The sequence below is a fragment of the Saccostrea cucullata genome, unplaced genomic scaffold (genome assembly GCF_032062105.1).
Source record: "Saccostrea cucullata isolate Sc308-1 unplaced genomic scaffold, CSIRO_AGI_Scuc_v1 ctg485, whole genome shotgun sequence".
NCBI lineage: Eukaryota > Metazoa > Mollusca > Bivalvia > Ostreida > Ostreidae > Saccostrea > Saccostrea cuccullata.
The window spans coordinates 130,214-145,891 of record NW_026928836.1 but is presented as its reverse complement, the minus strand read 5'-3'; the positions used below and the strand labels follow the sequence as shown (position 1 = coordinate 145,891).

At 36.0% G+C, this 15,678-nt stretch overlaps 1 protein-coding gene across 3 annotated transcripts; it reads left to right on the top strand.

The window, feature by feature from the left end:
- The first annotated feature begins 78 nt into the window (after window positions 1-78).
- On the top strand, window positions 79-5,947 carry LOC134278881 (uncharacterized). Of its 3 annotated transcripts, XM_062761183.1 has the most exons (7): window positions 79-143; window positions 459-508; window positions 600-1,978; window positions 2,183-2,305; window positions 3,002-3,171; window positions 3,272-3,388; window positions 4,073-5,947. In XM_062761183.1, exons 5-7 carry the CDS (start codon window positions 3,061-3,063, stop codon window positions 5,096-5,098), a joined length of 1,254 nt encoding a protein of 417 aa, XP_062617167.1. In that variant the 5' UTR covers window positions 79-143; window positions 459-508; window positions 600-1,978; window positions 2,183-2,305; window positions 3,002-3,060; the 3' UTR covers window positions 5,099-5,947. The 3 variants fall into 3 exon arrangements, with proteins under 3 accessions (XP_062617167.1, XP_062617166.1, XP_062617165.1); XM_062761182.1 differs by lacking the exons at window positions 3,272-3,388; window positions 4,073-5,947 and having other exon boundaries at window positions 600-1,616; window positions 3,002-3,154; XM_062761181.1 differs by lacking the exons at window positions 3,272-3,388; window positions 4,073-5,947 and having other exon boundaries at window positions 3,002-3,154.
- The last annotated feature ends 9,731 nt before the right edge of the window (window positions 5,948-15,678 follow it).

Genomic DNA, 15,678 nt, shown 5'->3' with positions numbered 1-15,678 from the left:
AATATACGTATTTGAAGGCAAACTTCCGCCAGAGTTCGTTTGTACCAAACCAAACTCTTCCAGGCAGGCATTATGGGATACGTTTCTCTCCCAAATTCTCGCGAACTACTTTTTACGAGAAGACCGTGGTATCAGCAACACAGGTAAATATTCTTTAATAACGATGATTAACATCTTTGAAATTATACTTTTTAACGTGTATATTAGATGTTGATCAGAAAGAGTCACAAAAATCTTGTTTTTTTCAATTCGAACTGTAAATGGGCCCTTAATGGGGTATTCATTTCGAATTTCCTCTAAATTAGTTTCGTTATCGCTGTCAAGGAAATGCAGCCGAGAAGTTATGCAACCATTGGCATTTGTATGGGAATATTAGTGTGCACTTTTGCCATGCTTCTGCTTTTGCTACTTAAGTTTTACTTTTGTAATACTGATTAATAAAATCAATTGCATTGTAGGTGGAAAACATATACATGTATCAGATAATGTCAGCAAAATCCATTTACAGGTTGGTATGTGTAATACATATTGAAATTTTTTCTGTACTTTTTATATAAGGTGAGAGACAATCACTGATCTTAACTTTTATTAATCCACAGATATAATTATGGGTGATTCAAGAAATACTGACACACCTCTGAAGACAATTTTTAGAGGACAGTCACTGGAACCGCATTGCTTTATCTGCTTTCGCTCCCCCTCAGGGAAGTTAAGGAATATAATTACAAATGTAGCCCTCCCACTCCCAGAGAACAATGCTGTTTTACAGAATATAAAGAAGTGTTTAGACATCACATTTCATTCCATTTCATTCCAGGATTGCAAGATATGTTTATCTTGCAAAAGACAACTAGAAAACTGTGTACATTTTCAAAATATATTGAAGGAAGCTATCAACAGAAAATCTACCTCGACATGTTCAACAAAACGAATGGCATTTTCTCAGACACCTACCTTGACACCTAGTTCTACCAAAAAAGAAAATACAGATGATGTGAACAATAAAGAGAATGTATCTATGAGGAAAACCCACTCTAAAAAGAAAAAGAAACTTCAGTTTTTGGAACTTGAAACAGATGTACCAATTGACACAAATAAATCTCAGATGTGTCATACAGATCATAACTATGGTAGTCTTGCATCACCATTGGATACAACACACCTGAATTCAGTTAAGGCAAAACAAGAGCTCTTCTGCAAGAAAGACGACAAAACCAACCAGAGTCAATGCTGTTCTGCAGATGATGTTTTCAAAAACAAAGTACTACTGTCTGAAATTCAGAAATTGATTTTACTAGAAACTGAAGTCATTGCTGATAATTTATGTTCGTTGAACATTCAACCAGGTCCATCAGTCCTCAGAACATTACAACATCCATCTCCCTTAAAATCAGAGGATATTTTGCATAAATGTCTGCTTGAATTTCAAAACTGTTTCCCATTTGTTTTTAGAGTTTTTCAGACATTAACATCCCCATTACATGCTGATCAACAGAAAACTGCTACTGGCAATTCCACAATTGCTATGATGTATGCTATGGCCATGAATAAGAGAAATAAAGATCTGTGTGCAATGCAGAAGATCAACACCTGTATTGCCCTTCGCTTCCATGCAGGTAATGATCTATTAGACATTTTTAACAAGACAGGTATAACCCTTTCAGCAGACAGTAAATACACATTTCTGGACAAAATGGGAGATTTGAACACAGAGGGTATTGTTCGCAGTATTCAGTTGGGAATAGGAGGAAAAGTGACAGTTGATAATATCGATGGAATGACCATAGCAAGAGATGTTAGACTCACTGGGGGTAATAAGCATTACCACTACACAGCCTCTACTTACTACCCTGATCGTGTAGATTTGAGGGATCTTGAGCAATGCATCACTTCTTCAGTTCCAGAGGAAATTAATTTTGATGTATTTTACCTCAGTGCGGAAGAAGAAAGCAAATTGAAGGAAATGTATGGTTATATGGTATGTATGTAATTTTAAATCCAGTGTAACTGTGTTTAATTCAGATATCAAAAGTAAAAAAGGGGGGGGGGGAATTTGTCTCTCATCTTTGTTATTCAATGTAACTATTCTATTAATACAAAAATTATAATAATTTCCTTTTGAATAATGGTAGAGGTACACATGGTAGATATACATTTGTTTCTATTTCTATTTATGTTCAAGGTTGGCCGTACCTTAGTGAAGCATTTCAAATCTATGAAATGGATGCAACCCTGCATTCCTTCACATATCCCTCATCCTTATAGTCAGCAGATGTCAAGCAAGTCACAGATATTTCCCCTTAAGGTAGTTTTTAAAGATTTTCAATTTTTTAATATATTCCACTTTGTCATGAAAAAAAAATTGTACTTTTTAAATGTAATGTACTAGTATTGCCTGTAATAGTGTAAAGGTAAACATGCAGTAAGCCATTATATTTTTCATATTGATTTGAGTAAGAACTTTTTCAGATAATTCTTCAAGACCCTAAATATTATGATGGGTGCATTGAGGTTCTCAATGAACTCAGTAGAGAGTTAGTGAATTCTTATGAAAAAGCCGGAAAAAGTAAAACAAATTGTTAATTTTGTTTTTAATTTATTTTTTTTCATATGTTTGTTACTGTTTCAAAGGATAATTACTAAGACCATTTAAATTAATGTTTACTAGAAACTGAGACCCACTTTTCTAGAAACTGTTATATGAGTTAATTTGTTCATTGTATTGATTGCAGTATTACACTTAATAGACTGTTTACAGTTTTGTTAAATGTTTTAAGTACATGTAAAAATTAACTACCACTAAGTAAATATTCAGCATGTCAACGAAAAAAAATGTAATATAATAATTTTTAGAATTGCTTGTAATTGACATTTTCCTGGAATGCAAAAGTACAAGCATGGTTAAATTTTATAATAAGGTTTAGAAAACATGCTTATCACTAAATAGACATTATTTTTTAGGTCAGCATTCTTTATCTAAATACATTTTATTGCTTGACAGGAGATGACTTTGAGACAGCTAAAATAATACTTGGAGGGGATCAACTTGTTAGAGTAAGGATGAGTGGAGCTAAAGATCTTCTTGCTGGTGCTCACACTGCAACGGAAAGAATGGAGATTTTTGATCCTGTTATAGAAGAGCTGTTTCATGTAGAACAGGATTTTCTTGATGTAAGTTATACTGCTGTTTAAAGTATATGTGAAGAGAAAAATATGTCTGTTGTGGTATTTAAATAACATTTATTATGAATGTAACAATTTTTACTTTTAGAAATTGTTCAAACGATTCTGCTCAACAAAGACTTCACGACAGGAAGGAAGTCTAGCTTTCTTCAAATGTCAGCTGAGGAGGACCAACGTAAACGGTCAAGTAAAAGGAGGGTTCCAGGTATGTATCATGTCGTCCATGCTTATTCTCTACAGTCAAGTAGAATGACCCATGGCCAAGGGGGAGCAAAGATTATGAATTTCTTAATTCATGTGAATTGTGAAATTCATAGATTTAGACTCTACACATACAAGTGTGGGCTTAGTTTGTCTTATATGGAAAATGCATTATATCTTACTAATCTATTTTATTACTCATGGATAGCAGGCAAACTGTGTGCATGACGGGAATGAACTTTTTATCAAAATTTGAAATTTACAACCCCTTGGTCCATGAATAAGGTCCTAGGGAGGGCTTAACTGGTTAATATTGGTTTTAAATTGATGACTTGTCTGTTTTAACTTTTGCTATTTTATAATTTAATTTCTTTCATAACACATCATTTAATTGGATAAAAAAATAATTTATATTGTATAATCTGTGTTGCCTATGTCATAATGACTTACATTTAAAACATATTATTGGAGAAATTGTCTTTGTCTCTTAATTTGATGATGGAAAATTAAATTATAAGGACCAATTTTAAAAGCTTCCCAAGTGATACTGGTATAACATGGGTTGGAACAGTTTATGCTTTTTTTTTTAAAATTGGCTAGTGTAAACTGTCCTAACACAAGTTATATACATGAAATATAACTTGGGTAGCTGTAAAATTCATTCCTTAAGAGGTTTCGATATTTTTAGGCACACAGTGATTTCCTACACACAGTTGGTGAGGCCCTACTGATTCAGCTATGTATGAAGAAATTTTCGATGGACAGCTTAGAGAGTGCTCCTGTTATTCCAAATTTAAGTCTGCCAGAAAACATCAGAAACACACACATTAAAACAAGAGAACCTCTATTTTGGAAGGTTGTTCAAGAAATTGTGAATGAAATATTCATGGAATTTCATAACCCAGGATGTTTACCTCCAGTGCAGTTGGAATTTGGTGGTAGTTCTGTGATAATTCCCAGAGAACAACTGTGCAAAAATGGCTATGTTGATGTGAAATTGCCATCTGGGGAAGTTTTTAGAGTATTTAATTCACATGAAACCACAGATGACATACAGAACTACTCTTTACAATTACTGATGTGGTATATCCATTTTTGTGAATTTCAGGATGGCATACGAGAAGGAGACCCTTTCAGGACCAACATTAACTTAAAAAGAATGATTCCCTTCTTTTACAGTCATTCAGATCGATCCAAATATGCAGTTGAGTGCATAGATTATATCCTCAAAACAGAAGTTCTATTACCACAGCACACAGCTATGAGAGTGAGACTCGGTAGTTTTGTTAACCCACATGGAAAGAAAGGAGGAAATAAGCCAGCTGACATGCAACAAGAAAATAACATTCTTGTTCTCAAAGATGTTATAAAAGGTTTAGGAGCTAACAAAACAAAAAAAGCCATGGAACGTGCATCTGCAGCAGCTCCTGTTGTGGCAGAAACTGTAGAAAATTATATGAACAATATTGGGTGTGTATCAAGGAGTGGAAAACACAATACAAAAGACAATTTGGAAGACGTGACACTTCTAGTCCAACTTTTAAGTCGATTAGACCCATTTAGTGTGATTGATAACCGCAAGATGAATTTTTACAGTGGTTTCAGGAAAAATCCATTCTCAGCTATATCTTCAGATTTTAACTCCCATCTTTTCAAAATAGTTGAGCGCTTGAAAAGATGTCAGAACATTGACCTTGAATACTACAACCAGTAACAATCAACAATAGGTATGGGGATGAGAAGGGAGTTGGGGGGGGGGGGTAAATTGTGTCTGATTGCAGTGTATGATTGCTGTTTGTATTATGTCAAAATAATGTTATATGTTTGGATGTTTCATGTATTTTAGCTCACTTGAGCTAAAGTCTCAAGTGTCACAGCTTTTCTTATCAAAATTGTTAGTTGAAATCATTATCTTAATGTTTTCCTATTTTTATCACTTTAGAATAATTCTGCCGATTTCAACCGCCATAAGGTATCTTTTGGACTACACACTTTTTAAGGGGAGATAATTTAAAACTAGTGAATTTTAATAGCATCTTTTAAACATCTTTTTCTCAGGAACCGCTAAGATAGAAAAAAAAAAATGAAACTCATGTAGAAGCTTCATTTATAGTGTAGATTCAAGTCATGTTCATGTCATGACCTGCAGGGTAAGGTGGGGCCTTGAAGGGCAATCAGTGTAGCATAGAAATATATAGGAAGAATCTTAAGAAATTGGAAAAGCAATGATTAGTCATATTTATGGGAAAACATCCTCAAATATTGTTGATTCAAGTTTATAGGAAAAATCTTTTAAATTTTTCTCAAGGCTAGCAAAGCCATGATAAGTGAATTTTACTGTCAAGAGTGTTTTATTAGTGTAGATTCAAGTTTGTTCAAATGACCCTCAAAGGTAGAATGGCAATGGCCCACGCTGTTATCAAAACTTTACATGTGAAAACACAATAGGGCCATGTGATTGAGGAGAGAAATGTGGCCAGTGGGCCTCTTTGTTATATGTATTTAATTGAAGATAATATGTAGTAAAAGAATATATTTCAACTGAAACTTCATAACAAATGTGCGCCAGTAGTTGAATTCTTTTCATGTATTAAAAATCGTATAAAAATCAAATGTTTCATTTTTACATCTGACACTAAGTCAAGGTCTTTCATGAACAGGTTTACAAGGCGGATAGATCACACCATCCTTTTACAGTGCAATTGTAGTAACAAGAAGTGCGATCTGGTAATAGGTCCTGTAATACTGGGAATGTACTTAAATAATGATGAAGTTGTGCTCACTTGGGAATGCTATGACACAATGTTACAATTCACAGTCTGAGCAACAGCATAAAATTTCACATACATCACAGCATTTGCATTTTTTGTTTCCAACATCTGGTTTAAAATCTAGATGCTTTAACAACTGCACACGCAAACAGGTGTCTGTACTTATGCAGTATTGACGCATGGAATGTTGCATCCCAGGTCTGTTGATCCTGACATCTGTTTTATTAACATACAAAACTGCTTCGGCAGCTAACCCATCTCGCCCCGCACGACCGGTTTCTTGCAAGTATTTTTCGATGCTTGTTGGACATTTAAAATGAATGACCTTTCGAACGGCAGGTGCATGCAGACCTATGCCAAGGGCTACCGTTGCCAGAACTACTCTAATTATTGGATCAGATTTTCCCAGTTCCCCTATGATAAAATTTTTCATTTTCTCTGGATAATGGGTATGGTACTGTGCATAACACCTGTTCTCAGGAGACTCAATCCCTAACTTGTTCTCCAAAAATCTATAGCCATACCTAATTGACTCCAGATCAGTGTAAATGAAAGTGAGAGGATAATGTCTTCTGTCCTTTTGTAGACCTGTCACAATATCTCCTAAAATTTTGTCAAGGTCGTCTTCTTGTCGCATGCTGGGTAGTCGTTGGTATTTGTAGTACTTGATGTTGGGTCTGTCTGGATTCTTTGAAATAAAAGTGGGATTCCTTAAACCAAGGTTTTTTACCAGCTTTTCCTTTGTCGATTGTGATGCTGTTGCTGTAAAAAGGGACACGGGTACTCTAGGGAAAATGCCCAGCAATTCTTGTATCCTAGCAAAGTCCTTTCGAAAGTCTTCACCCCTTAAAACAAATAACAAATAGGCCAAGCTTAAAAAAATCTTTGTTTGCAGTTGCCGACCTATAATTTTTAGACTGGGTAGGTAGGTAGGCGTTCTTTTTTTTTTTAAATTGTCTTCAGATTTTTGTTAGATATCAAATAATCTCTGTGTGCGGAGACGCAGAGGACTATGGGTAGTATGATTTGAAGGTTCGACGGAATTTACCGAGATGTTTTATCAATCGAAGCGACTTATGCCGAAATAGTTTTCGGTCAACATCGGGATCATCATTTCGACCCCGATTTAAAATACATAAAAGTTTAGGAAGTGGGTAAAACCGAAATAAAATGTCACAGAGCAATAGCCCGATTTTGTTAATTAATTGTAAATGAGTGAGTGATAGGTTGCAGGTGCGCAGCGCAGGCGCTGTAGCCCTGTTTCCCTAGAGTCCCATTTGAGCTTCTTAGAGAGAAAGAGAGTGAGATAGGAAGAATTTATAATTTGTTTATTTATCATTTCTGTTAACGTTGTGTATTTGTGCGTGATAGAGTTCTGAGAGATGAAAGTGAGCATTAAGTTGATTTGTGTGAGAAAGTGGGGAAAAAGAGATTTGGTATGGTCATGCCCTGGGAACACGTGAGAGAAAGGGAGAACAAGTCAAAAAGTCAATGAGTGTGGACGTGTCTTTTTAAGGTGAACATTGTGCTTTCTTATAGATATATATTGTGTTGTAAATATGTAAATAAACGATGTAAATAAAAATAATCGTCATTATTAACTAGTGCCAGTGACAGGGAGGACCCTGTCATTGATAGTTTTCTCCAGGAGTTCAGCTTGTCCAGCTCAGTTGAGAGGATGTGGAATACAATTAAAACCAGCCTTCTTTCCATCAAGGAGGATCACATCCCCTCTACTTCCACCCGTTACAGCCAACCTTGGGTCAACAAGACTGTAAAGAGAATAACTAGACAGAAGAACAGAAGCTTTAGAAAGGCTAGAAAGACGGGGAAGAGAAAAGATAAGGAACGATATCAAAGACTAAAGAAAGAGGCTAAAAACCCCTGCCAGAGTGCTTATAATGATTATATCAAGAACATCATCAGCCCAGATGCAACCTCAAACCCTAAGCGGTTTTGGAGCTTCATTAAAGGGAAAAGAACCGAGGCATCAGGAGTTTCATCACTCAAGGATAAGCATGGAGTACTAATATCAGACAGTGAGAAGAAAGCGAATATCTTGAATGGGCAATTCTCCTCAGTTTTCATCCAAGAGGAGAAAATCGACAACATTCCTGATAAGGGTCCTTCACCATTCCAGGACATGAATGCAATCAACATCAGTACTGGTGGAATTAGGAAACTCCTTGCCGGCCTAAAACCTAAGAACTACAAGGCCACTGGTCCCGATAATGTCCCATGCAGATTACTGAGGGAGTTTGCAGACGAGATAGCCCCAGTATTCCAACTACTCTTCCAGGCATCAGTAAACCAGGGTACAATACCAGCTGACTGGAAGTCTGCAAATGTAGTGCCAATATACAAGAAAGGGGACAAAGACAAAGCAGAGAACTACAGACCAGTGTCCTTGACTTCAATCACATGTAAACTCCTCGAACATATCATGGTCAGTAACATCATGGACCACCTAGATACCCACAAGATCTTGCATGACGCTCAACACGGATTCAGGAAACGCCGCTCCTGTGAAAGCCAACTTATATTAACAGTACAGGATCTGGCTAAAAACATAGACAACAAGGGACAGACAGATGTCATACTGCTAGATTTCTCGAAGGCTTTCGACAAGGTCCCCCACAAACGCCTCCTGTATAAGTTGAGCTATTACGGGATTAGAGGCTGCCATCTGCAATGGATAGAGGACTTCCTAAATGGACGCATCCAACAGGTTCTATTAGAGGGAAGAACATCAGGTACAGCTGCTGTAAAATCTGGAGTACCACAGGGGAGTGTCCTTGGACCACTCCTATTCCTTCTTTTCATTAATGACCTACCAGACCATGTATCCAAAAATTCAACGGTCCGCCTATTTGCAGATGACTGCGCCTTATATAGAGACATCAAAAATGAGGATGATGCTACACAGCTCCAGAAAGATCTAGATGGACTTCAGAAATGGGAGAAAGAATGGATGATGGAATTTCATCCTGGAAAATGTCAGGTTTTACACGTTACCAACAAAAGGAGGGTGGTAAACGTACCATATGTCATCCACGGTCATGTCCTCGAGGTAGTTGAAACAGCTAAATACCTGGGAGTCCACCTTCATCAAGGCTTGAAGTGGAACCACCACATTGACACCATTGCAAAGAAGGCAAATTCCACCGTCGCCTTCCTGAGACGCAACTTACACCAGTGTCCATCAGAAACAAAGGCCCTATGCTATCAGACCTTAGTGAGGCCCATCTTGGAATATGGGAGTACCATCTGGGATCCCTACACCAGTGACAGTATTGGCAAACTGGAGATGGTCCAAAGACGAGCTGCCCGCATGGTAACATCCAACTACAGAACATCTAGTAGCGTAACAGACATGCTTAAACAACCGAGATGGACATCTCTCCAGGAACGACGTGGTCAAGCTAAAGCTGTTATGATGTACCGCAGAGTGTACCAGCTTATCGACATTTCAACTCTCCTCCTGTATCCATCCACTACAACCAGGGGAAACAGCATGATGTTCCTGATTCCTTACGCCAGAACCTTAGTATACCAAAAATCATTCTTTCCGGATGGTATTCGTGTGTGGAACTCTCTTCCAGCTTCCCTGGTTACTTCCACCTCCCTAGATAGCTTCAAATCGAAGCTATCTAGCCACATCACCAGACCGTAAATACAGCCAATCTATTTTTAACTGCACTGTAAATATATTTATTTTAAATTCACCTTGTTTTCCTTGCACCACCACGCGCCAGTACGAAATATCAGTATCTCTGATTAGTACTTTATTGGAAGAAGAAGAAGAAGACCCCCGTCACAAAAAAAATAATTCTGATATGGTTTTTTTGTTTACCATACCACATTACTGTTTCATTTATGTTATGTTTTTTCTACAGATTTCATGCATTAAGTAAGTTAAGTAAGTATTTTTTTTTTTTAATTTTTTTTTTACATAGTCAGCTTTTTCTACATAGTATTACAATAAACGTGAGTTCTTTTTAGCTCTTAAACCGACTAATTTCACTCAGCCCGGTAGTCATTTTGTGTCTAATTATTTTATATCAAAAGAATTTGATGCATTTGTAATGATATAAAACAAACAAAAAACAAACAAAAGTGCAGAAAAACATGCTAAGAAGAGAGAAGAAGATCCCAGGCATTTTAAATAGTTTAGTTCAAACTCAGTAATTTTAAGCGGAATTAGAGTTAAATTAATCTGTGATTTTTCCCAAGGAGATGTGAGTAAGTAAAAAGAATAGTTTATTCATAGTGACATGTGTAGGCCTATATGTATAGATTTATATTTACAAATAGTATAAAATATAACAATTAACGCCCGGCCCATCAGGCCTATTTATGCTACTTAAAACTTAAAACACAAATTTGGGGGGAAAATACAATATATAAAGAAAATAATAAAGAGTACTTACAACACTAAGAGATACATGAAAAGCAAAAAACAAAAAAAAAAAAAAAAGAACAACAACAAAACAAAACAAGAGGCCCATGGGCCACATCGTTCACCTGAGCACTAAGGGTAGGAAAAAATAGAAAATGGCTTTTTATTGTAAAGTTTAAATCCAAAACTAGTCCCATGACCAATCATGGATTTGCTATTTTTTAGAAAATGTTTTTTTTAAAGAATTTTCCTATACATATCTTTAAAAACTTTGGTCCGCCATTTTGGCCCCGCCCTACCCCTGGGGGTCATGATTTGAACAAATTTGAATCTACACTACCTGAGCATGCTTCCATATAAATATGATGAATTATGGCTCTGTCATTCTTGAGAAGAAGAGGTTTAAAGAATTTTCCTATATATTTCTATGTAAAACTTTGGTCGGCCATTTTGGCCCCGCCCTACCCCCGGGGGTCATGATTTGAACAAACTTGAATCTACTCTACCTGAGCATGCTTCCATATAAATATGATCAAATATGGCTTTATCATTTTTGAGAAGAAAATTTTTAAAGAATTTTCCTATATATTTCTATGTAAAAATTTGGTCGGCCATTGTGGCCCCGCCCTACCCCTGGGGGTTACTATTTGAACAAATTTGAACCGACACTAATTGAGGATGCTTCCATATATATATGATGAATTATGGCTCTGTCATTCTTGAGAAGAAGATTTTTAAAGAATTTTCCTATATATTTCTATGTAAAACTTTGGTCGGCCATTTTGGCCCCGCCCTACCCCAGGGGGTCATGATTTGAACAAACTTGAATCTACACTACCTGAGCATGCTTCCATATAAATATGATGAATTATGGCTTTGTCATTCTTGAGAAGAAGATTTTTAAAGAATTTCCCTATATATTTCTATGTAAAACTTTGGTAGGCCATTTTGGCCCCGCCCTACCCCGGGGGGTCATGATTTGAGCAAACTTGAATCTACACTACCTGAGCATCCTCTCATATAAATATGATGAATTATGGCTTTGTCATTCTTGAGAAGAAGATTTTTAAAGAATTTTCCTATATATTTCTATGTAAAACTTTGGTCGGCTATTTTGGCCCCACCCTTGCCCCGGGGGGTCATGATTTGAACAAACTTGAATCTACACTACCTGAACATGCTTCCATTTAAATATGATGAATTATGGCTTTGTCATTCTTGAGAAGAAGATTTTTAAAGAATTTTTCTATATATTTCTATGTAAAAGTTTGGTCAGCCATTTTGGCCCCGCCCTACCCCTGGGGGTCATGATTTGAACAAATTTGAATCTACACTACCTGAGCATGCTTCCATATAAATATGATGAATTATGGCTCTGTCATTCTTGAGAAGAAGATGTTTAAAGAATTTTCCTATATATTTCTATGTAAAACTTTGGTCGGCCATTTTGGCCCCGCCCTACCCCCGGGGGTCATGATTTGAACAAACTTGAATCTACTCTACCTGAGCATGCTTCCATATAAATATGATCAAATATGGCTTTATCATTTTTTAGAAGAAAATTTTTAAAGAATTTTCCTATATATTTCTATGTAAAAATTTGGTCGGCCATTGTGGCCCCGCCCTACCCCTGGGGGTTACTATTTGAACAAATTTGAACCGACACTAATTGAGGATGCTTCCATATATATATGATGAATTATGGCTCTGTCATTCTTGAGAAGAAGATTTTTAAAGAATTTTCCTATATATTTCTATGTAAAACTTTGGTCGGCCATTTTGGCCCCGCCCTACCCCAGGGGGTCATGATTTGAACAAACTTGAATCTACACTACCTGAGCATGCTTCCATATAAATATGATGAATTATGGCTTTGTCATTCTTGAGAAGAAGATTTTTAAAGAATTTCCCTATATATTTCTATGTAAAACTTTGGTCGGCCATTTTGGCCCCGCCCTACCCCGGGGGGTCATGATTTGAGCAAACTTGAATCTACACTACCTGAGCATCCTCTCATATAAATATGATGAATTATGGCTTTGTCATTCTTGAGAAGAAGATTTTTAAAGAATTTTCCTATATATTTCTATGTAAAACTTTGGTCGGCCATTTTGGCCCCGCCCTACCCCCGGGGGTCATGATTTGAACAAACTTGAATCTACACTACCTGAGGATGTTTCCCCATAAGTTTCATCTTTCCTGGCACAGTGGTTCTTGAGAAGAAGATTTTTAAAATATGCCACTAAATTTTCATTAATTCCAAATTATCTCCCCTTGAATGAGGGCATGGCCCTTCATTTGAATAAACTTGAATTCCCTTCACCCAAGGATACTTTGTGGCAAGTTTGGTTGAAATTGGCCCAACGGTTCTTGAGAAGAAGTCGAAAATGTGAAAAGTTTACAGACAGACAGACAGACGGACGCCGGACAAAATGTGATCAGAAAAGCTCACTTGAGCCTTCGGCTCAGGTGAGATAAAAAACCAAAACAAAACAAAACTAGTCCTAATTGTAACGGGAACCGTTACAGATGTTCCCCAAACGCTCCCCAACTCCCTTTCGGTGCCATATTCCCTGTAAGCTTCATTAAATAAGACAAACTCTGTGCATTTTTGACTTTAACAACGTTTTCCCAAAAGGATACCAATTATATTCAATTTTTAGCATTGCACCCAAGCGCATGTAAATGCATGTGCGTTATGACCATATCATCTTGTCTACACTTTTTATATATTTTAATATACTATATATTAAAGCATTCAGTCCAAAATTAATAAAAATCACTCATTCAAAAGTATTTTTAAATATACTCGTTTCAAATGCACGCACGTGCGTGCACGTGCATGATGATCATACCTTCTTGTAGGAGTCCCTTACATCTATCTATGTTCTAAATCCCATCCTGTTTTATTGAAAAACAAGGGAGTTATAGCCATTTAAAGTTTCAGCCAATCAGATTGCAGCACACGTGCATGCGCGTAATTTCATGATTTTTTTAATATCATTTTGTAGGATATCCTAATGCATGACTATATTTTAAATTTATAAGAATTTCGTCAATAAACAAAGGAGAAATAGCAATTTAAAGTTTCAGCCAATGAGATTGCAGCACACGTGCAAGCGCGTGATTTCATGATTTTTTTCTATATCATTTCGTAGGATATCCTAATGCATGACTATATTTTAAATTTCAAAGAATTTCGTCAAAAAACAAAGGAGAAATAGCCATTTAAAGTTTCAGCCAATCAGATTGCAGCACGCGCACATGCGCATGCTTTCATGAAAATTCTTATATATCGTGCGGTAGATCTTCATAATGTAGGACTATGTTCAAAATTTCAACGGATTATGACAAGAAACAAGAAAGTTATTGAGACTTTAGTTTCAGCCAATCAGAGCGAAGCGCATGTGCATGCGCGTGAGATCTTGCTATTTTGACCATGCTATCTTGTCTATACTACTAATGTATATTTACATTATGAGTTTCAAAAAATTTCATCAAAAAATAGAAAAGTTACGGCAATATCCATTATATTGGTAATTTCACCTATTGCACGTGCGCGCTCTTGCAAGCACGTGCGCGCAAAATGACTTTTGTTTGGCAACTCTACATAACATGCCTACTAACCCTAAAAAGGTTTCACCTAAGTCGGATGTGTAGTTTACAAGATCACTCGTGGACAAAATTTTCCCAGGAAGAAGAAAAATAATAAGAATAATAATAATAAGAAACAGAGTAAAAACAATATGTTCCCCAACTTCGTTTGGGGAACATAACAAACAAATGAACCTAATGTTAAGACACAAACATACGAGGGACGTTCAATAAATAATGTCATTAGCTCGATGACATACAACATAGAAATCATATGACATTAAGTTAGACTTTCTCTCATTATTGAATCTTTAATGAATTGATAACAGTTTATGTGACCACTTTTCATCACATAGTTTCATCGTGAGAAGCTGGGAAACAAGGGCTATTCGAGACACTGCATTATAAATGAATGGTAAAGAATCAGTAAACTAGAGTGAAAATAAAAGCTTCATTAAAGCTGCTGTAAAACGTGTTAAAAACAAAAAGAAATTTTCACTGAAATATGTGACATTTACTTCATCCAATGCCTGTTTTATAGACAAATAAGCAAGTGGATTTCAATGATAAAAAATTATATAATGGGCATCAAAAATGGGTACCGCCCTTGCCAACAAAAATTATAACAACTTATTTACTATTTGCCCAATTTCAACAAATAATATCTGATGATGTGTGACTGACTTTAAGACACATGGCAAATTTGATATACATCATATCGGGAGTAGTTTACAATGTTTTGAAGAAACGTTTGACGTAAAAAAGCTTGGTACTCAAAGATCACCCTATATTTTGAAAAATGAGTGAAAACGACAGCGTGTAGGAATGTCTTAACAATTATTTTAAAATATCAGTAATTGTTGTTATCCAAGTTTGTTTCATATTCAAATAGATATTGGAACATGAATCTACTGCTTAAAACACTCAATACAAAATTTACCATAAGTTGTACTTGATAAAAACAGCAATGGTCCGACAAGAGCAAAGGTATGCAAGAACACAAAGACAGATTTATATGCAATTTTCTTAAATATTAGTGGTACTGTTGTTCAATTTCGTATTCGTGGAGACAGTTTAATTTTTGGAGGAGTCTAGAAAGCAATCTTTTTGCAAAAAAATCGAAAGGTTTATTAGACGAAGGACCTAGAATCAGGAATCCACTACATTAAATTTCTTCATGACAGCGTCCAAACCCTGCACCCCTGAAGAGTAAAGGGGTTTTCGGGATAAAAAAAAAGTTAATATTTTTTCACATTAACAATATTCGCTAGATCTTTTACCTTTTGACTTGTTTCTATTTCCAAACTTGAAAAAACCACCTTTCAGAGAGAAAAAAAAAAAACAAGTCCAGGAAATCATTGGATCTGCTCTTTTCCAGTATACTAAGGGTCATACCCAAAAATGTGTTCTAAATACAATCAGAAATTAAATAAAAACTTTAATGGACATCTATTTTAATCAAAAGAGATTAATAAGTAAAATCATGAAGAAGAAATCATTAAAAAGCGCCTTTTGCCTCTTTCCGAGCCC

What these genes read in the sequence shown, in the direction of transcription:
- LOC134278881 (XM_062761181.1), top strand. Translation starts at nt 608, where the DNA reads ATGGGTGATTCAAGAAATACTGACACACCTCTGAAGACAATTTTTAGA. An exon ending in AGGAAATGTATGGTTATATG is followed by an intron (nt 1,979 to 2,182) that starts GTATGTATGTAA and finishes TTTATGTTCAAG; the next exon opens with GTTGGCCGTACCTTAGTGAA. An exon ending in CACAGATATTTCCCCTTAAG is followed by an intron (nt 2,306 to 3,001) that starts GTAGTTTTTAAA and finishes ATTGCTTGACAG; the next exon opens with GAGATGACTTTGAGACAGCT.